At 59.5% G+C, this 5816-nt stretch overlaps 1 protein-coding gene across 1 annotated transcript; it reads left to right on the top strand.

The window, feature by feature from the left end:
* Positions 1 to 87: 87 nt before the first annotated feature.
* ETH_00014125 (uncharacterized protein) lies at positions 88 to 1371 on the top strand (the record flags this gene model as incomplete). The annotated part of the gene is made up of 1 exon (XM_013380541.1): positions 88 to 1371. The coding sequence occupies one exon, from the start codon at positions 88 to 90 to the stop codon at positions 1369 to 1371; it is 1284 nt and encodes a 427-aa protein (XP_013235995.1).
* Between the last annotated feature and the right edge of the window lie 4445 nt (positions 1372 to 5816).

The raw sequence follows: 5816 nt of genomic DNA, 5'->3' as shown, positions 1-5816 counted from the left end.
CAGCACCCCCAGCAGCAGCAGCAGCAGCAGCAGCAGGAGGTGAGGATAGAAGAGTGGCAGCAGCTGTACGCCCCGCTGGGCCCCGAGATGCTGTGGACTCCTTTGCCCGGCCGTCCCCGCTGCCCCAGCTGCGGGGGCTGCTGGGGGGGTTTGGGAATTAGCTGCGACGGGCAAGTGGTTAAGTTGCTGCCAGCTTTGCTGCTGCAGCAGCAGCAGCAGCAGCAGGCAGCGGCGAGCGCGCGGGACCCCCAGCTGCAGCAGCTCAAGGCGAAGGGCGCCGTCCTGCTGCAGCACCAGCGCCTCCAGGAGAAGCACAAGAGGTACGTGCTGCAGCAGCTGCAGCAGCAGCTGCAGCAGCAGCCGCAGCAGCAGCGCAGACACAGACAAAGACACAGACATCACAGCAGAGAACCCCCCAGGCCTTCCCCGCTGCTGGAGCCAGCCAGTGCACCGCCGCCGCTGCGCATTTCTGCTGAAGAGAAGGCAGCAGTGCCTGCAGCAGCAGTTGCTGCAGCAGCAGCAGCAGCAACAGCAGCAGCGGCAGCAGACGACTGCCTGCACCGCACCTGCGACTGCCCCGTCGGCCTCTACGCAGAAGCAGGGCGCTTCTGGCCTTCTGCTGCTGCTCGCTCGGCTGCCTCTGCTTCTGCTGCGGCTGCCGCAGAAGCAGCAGCAGCAGCAGCAAAAGCGCGAGAGGCTGGCTCCCAAAGCAGCTGGCAGGACGAAATCCACAAAGCTGCAGCAGCAGCAGCAGACGCCATCGAGTTTGCTGCTCAGGCGAGCTCGGGCGACCTCTGCAGCAGCCTGCCCTCCCGGCTGTCGATGGCTGCAGCTGCGGGCGGCGCCCGCAGCAGCAGCAGCAGCAGCAGCAGCAGCAGCGTGAGGTGGGGCATGGGCAGCGACCCGCAGAGCAACCTGGCCGAGGCGAACGCCATCGCGCTGCTGGCCATGGGCAACGCAGCAGCAGCAGCAGCACTTCTGGACAAAGACACTGCTGCTTTGCTGTCGCACTTGGTGTTGGTGCTGCAGCCCCCGCTGCTGCAGTCCCGCGCTTTGCTGCCGCTGCTGCAGCTGCTGAGCCATTTGCGGGATTTGTGGCTGTGCGACTTCATGCGTCCCGAGGAGGAGGGAGCAGCAGCAGCTTCTCCGGGGGTCTTCTCGCCCCCTTGGCAGCAGCAGCAGCAGCAGCAGCTGCTGCAGCAGCAGCAGCAGCGGCAGCAGCACACCCGACACTGGGACCCCCGCAGAGACCCCAGAGAAGGCATTGGCGGCCTCCGCTGTTTGCTGCAGCCGCTGCTGTCCAGAAGGGCCCGGCAGCTAATGGCAGTTCTCTTCCAAACTGCGCATTGCGGCCTCGTCAAAGAGACTTAGCTGCTGCTGCTGCTGCTGCTGCTGCGGCTGCTGCTGTTGGTGCTGCCGAAGCGGCTGCCGTTGCGGCGGCTGGCGAGTTAGAGGCGGCGGGCGCTGAGGCAGCGACGGGATTCGCAGCAGAGGCAGCTGCAGTAGATGCAACAGCTGCTGCAGCAGCAGCAGCAGCTGTACCCACTACTTGTCAGCAGATAGAGCTGTCCCAACGGAAGCGCTTAAGCCTTGCGCTGCTGCTATTGCTGCTGAGCAGCTAGCTAGCTAGCTAGCTCGATGCCTGGAAGCCTACCAGCTAGCTGGCTCGCTAGCCAGCCGCGCGGCTCGCTAGCTAGCTAGCTAGCCAGCTAGCTAGCCATGTAGCTAGCCACACAGCCAGCCATACAGCCAGCCATATAGCCTGCGGGCCATGTAGCCAGCCAGCTAGCTAGCCAGCTAGCCAGATAGCTAGCTAGCCAGATAGCCAGCCAGCTAGCCAGATAGCTAGCTAGCCAGGTAGCCAGCTAGCCAGCCAGCTAGCCAGCTAGCCAACCAGCTGGCCAGCCAAATGGCTAGCTAGCCAGCTGGCTCTACAGTTCGCCAGAAGTCGGTTTGCGGGCAAGCCAAGGCCGAGCGCGCAGCGCGTTTGAATGGGGTCAGCTGCCCAGCCAGCTAGCCAGCTAGCTAGCCAGCTAGCTAGTCAGCTAGCTAGCCAGCTAGCTAGCCAGCTAGCTAGCCAGCTAGCTAGCCAGCTAGCTAGCCGGCTGACCAGCTAGCTAACAAGCTAGGTAGCCAGCGAGCCAGCTAGCTAGCTGGGTAGCCGGCTGACTATTTATCTTGCTAGCTGGCCAGCTAGCTAGCTAGCTAGCTAGATAGATAGCACTGTGGGCCGCAGGCTAACTCCAGGTTTTATAGCTAGCTGCTGCGTCTCCTATTGGCTAGTTCGCCCACAGTTAGGAAAGTCCGTGGGATGATATGAAACGCCGCAAGCAGTCTTCGCAGGTCTGCTGCTGCTGCTGCTGCTGTTGCTGCTGACGTTTCTGCTGCTGGTGCTGTTATTAGCGTTGCTGCTGCTGCTGCTGGCCGAGGCACTCTGTTGCTGCTGCTGCTGTTGGACGAGGCACTGTGTTGCTGCTGCGGTTCTTCTGCTGCTGAAGTGTGAGGCCCTGAGGAATGGTGTTAATTGTTCTTAAAGACAGAAGCAGCAGCAGCAGCAAGAGCAACAGCAGCAGCCGCAATAGCGACTTCAGTACGAGCAGCAGCACATGCAGCGGCAGCAGTGACAGCAGCAGCAGGATAATACGCAGCAGCAGCGGAAGTGGCAGCAGCAGCGGCAGAAGCAGCTGCAGCAGAAGCAGCAAGAGGAGCTGCAGCAGCAGCACGTGCAGATGTAGGCACTTAGGAGGAGGCGACCGGCGATGCAGCTGAGAGCTGCTGCCGCTGCTGCTGCTGCTGCTGCTGCTCCTGGTGTAGCTTCTATTGCTGCTGATGCCTGCCTTAGTGTTTAGAACCTAAGCAGCAGCAGTGGCAGCAGCAACGGGGCCACTGGCAGTTGCAGCAGCAGGGAAGGCGGCAGCAGCAGCAGCAACAGTGGCAGCAGGACTCCCAGCCTCAGCAGCAGCAGCAGCACAGCGAGCTGCTGCCAGGCTCCAGCGCTGCAGCAAAAGGCAAAAGACACAGAAGCAGCAAACTCGAAGAAGAAGCAAAAGGAGCAGCAGCAAGAAGCACGGGAGACAAGAAAAGACAAAAAAGAAAAAAAAAGAAAAAGGAAAAAAAGAGAGGACTTTAGGATATAATTTGAAACAAAAATAAAATCAAAAAGAAATAAGAAAACAAAAAGACCCAAAGAGAGATTAAGGGGCCTTTGGGGCCAGTAGGCGGCAGTGCAGCAAACCTAAGCAGCAGCAACAGGAGCAGGAGCAGGAGCAGCAGCAGCAGCAGCGGCAGCAGCAGTTAAAGGAGCAGCAGCAGAAGCAATAGCAGCAGCAGGTGCAGCAGCAGCAGACAACAGATGCAGCGCAAAAGACGCCCCAGCCTCCCTTCACCCCCACCCTCGAGGGTTTAGGGTTTAGGACTTAGGGTTTGGGGTTTAGGAGCCGCTGGCAGCACTGGGAGCTGCGGTGCTGCTCCCTGGCGCCCACAGCAGCCAGTCAGCCCCTCTAAACCCTAAACCCCAAACCCTTAACCCTAAACCCTAAACCCTCTGGAGGTTAGGCGCTGTTTAAGAGGTAATGGAGCACTCCACGAAGCAACAGAGCCCACAAAGTTGCCCCTAGGGTCTAGGGTTTGGCGTCTAGGGTTTAGGGTTTACGTCCTCTAGGGTTTTGGGTTTACCCCAGCTAGGGTTTAGGGTTTTCGCCGTCTAGGGTTTAGGGTTTACGCCTCCTCACTGGCGCAACGCCAGCAGCAACCTAAGCCCTCCGGCTCTCGGCGCTGCTGCAGTTGGCAGAGAGGAAGCGCTAGGGTTTAGGGTTTAGGGTTTATGGTTTAGCTTTCGCTGCGCTAGGGTTTGCCTCCCACTTCCCCACAGACTCATAGACAGACCCCGACAGCAGCTACGGCACTGGCAACTCAGCAGCAGCAGCAGCAGCAACAGCAGCAGCAGCGGCGGCAGCAGCAGCAGCAGCAGTAGTTGAAGCTGCATTAACACAACGCAGCACACAGAAGGAAACCCACGCCCTATTAGAGTTCCTAGAATAGAGAATAGCCAGAGACGCAGTAGCAGCAGCCGCAGTAGCAGCAGCAGCAGCAGCAGCAACAGCAGCGGCAGCAGCAGCAGCCTGAACCAAAAGAACGTTAGTACATGTAAGACATCCTAATGAGCCGATGGTGATGTAGCAGCGGCAACCGCCACGATAACAGCAGCAGCAGCAGCGGCAGCAGCAGAGGCAGCAGCAGCAGCAGCAGCAATGTCTGGTGCGCAGCCACCGAGACACACCAGCGGCAGCACACCGCAGACCCTGAACTCGTGCTGCTGCAGCAATAAAACAAATTGAAATTGGGTTTATAAAGGCAGGAGGGACCTTTAAGAAGTAGTTGGGGGCCTTGCTGCTGCTGCTGCTGCTGCTGCTGCACAGAGCAGCAGCAGCACCAGTTGCTGCTCCTGTTGCGGCTTGGCAACACGGGTGGGTGCCGCTGCTCCTGCTGCTGCAGCTGCTGCTCGTTCTTTATTGCCGTCGTTCCTTCGATATACACATCTTTTTATCTTTGCTGCCTCATTTGTTTGGTGTTTCTTGCAGCAGCAAGAGGGTTGCTGCAGCAGCAGCGCCCGTTGCTGCTCGTGCTGCTGCCGCTTGTGCCGCCCCAGCGGGAGCTCGTACTGCGCGGGAGCAGCAGCAGCAGCAGCAGCAGCAGCAGGCGCAGCAGCATCTACATTCCCCTTGTCTATTCTTCTCCTTTTGCTGCAACAGCTGCTTTGCTTGGAAACCGATGAGGACGAGCAGCAGATTGATTGTTGCTGCTGCTTCTCGGGTGTGCGGTCGTGCTGCTGCTGCCTGTGCTGCTGCTGCTGCTGCTGCTGCACGGGTCTGTGTACGCAGGGGTCACAGGCGGCTCAGCAGCTCCTGCTGCCTTCCCTAACAAGTTATTTCGGGTTAATAATTAGCAGCAGTGCAGGAGCGCGGGTTGCTGCTGCTGCAGCGCAGCAGCAGCAGCAGCATTGAGGGCGGGAACGGGAAACGCTGCGGCGTGCACGGGATAGAGAGCGTAGGGGGGTGAGTGGAGCAGCAGCAGCAGCAGCAGCAGCAGCAACTCGTTTTTGCGAACTGGCTGCTGCTGGCCTTGAGTTTAAAGCTTAGAGGAGCTGCAGCAGAAGGGAGGCGTTGCTGCTGCGGTGTGCCCACGTACACCTCAGGCGGCCGCGTCGAACTGCTGCAGCGCCTGCTGCTGCTGCAGCAGCAGCAGCAACTGCTGCTGCTGCAGCAACTGCTGCCGCTGCTGCTGCTGCTGCCCTTGAAATGCACCCGCAGCAGCCCCTACCCACACACCCAGCAGACACTGCCCAGGGGCCCGCAGCAAAATGAGTGCAGCAGCAAATGGGGTGGCGGCTGTGGGGCCCCCCCCGGAGGCCCTTGACCGCAGCAGCAGCAGCAGCAACAGCAGCAGCAGCTGCTGCAGCAGGGACTGTTTCGCAGAGGCCCCACCCACAGAGCCCGCCTTCATCTCCTCTTTAGCCACAGTGCTCGAGCACCTGGTCTCCTCAGCAGCAAACAGTAAGTGCAGCAGCAGCAGCAGCAGCAGCAACAGCAGCAGCAACAGCAGCAAAGTGCGTGTGTGCAGCACAGTCCGAGTCATTTAGCCCTAGGCCCTTAAAGGTTTTGCTGCTGCTATTCGTCTCCTTATTTGTCTGCGGCTCTTCTCTTTTTGCGTCTCTGCTGCTGCTGCTGCTGCTGCCTCTTTGTTGCTGCTGGCTATTTTTGTCTCTACTATTTATCTCTCTGTGTCTCCCTTTTTTATTTCTTTTTAATTTCTTTTGG

Source organism: Eimeria tenella, genomic scaffold (assembly GCF_000499545.2).
Source record: "Eimeria tenella Houghton genomic scaffold, Eth_scaff689, whole genome shotgun sequence".
Taxonomy (NCBI): domain Eukaryota; phylum Apicomplexa; class Conoidasida; order Eucoccidiorida; family Eimeriidae; genus Eimeria; species Eimeria tenella.
The sequence above is the reverse complement of the archived record's forward strand: the minus strand, read 5'-3'. Positions and strand labels throughout refer to the sequence as shown.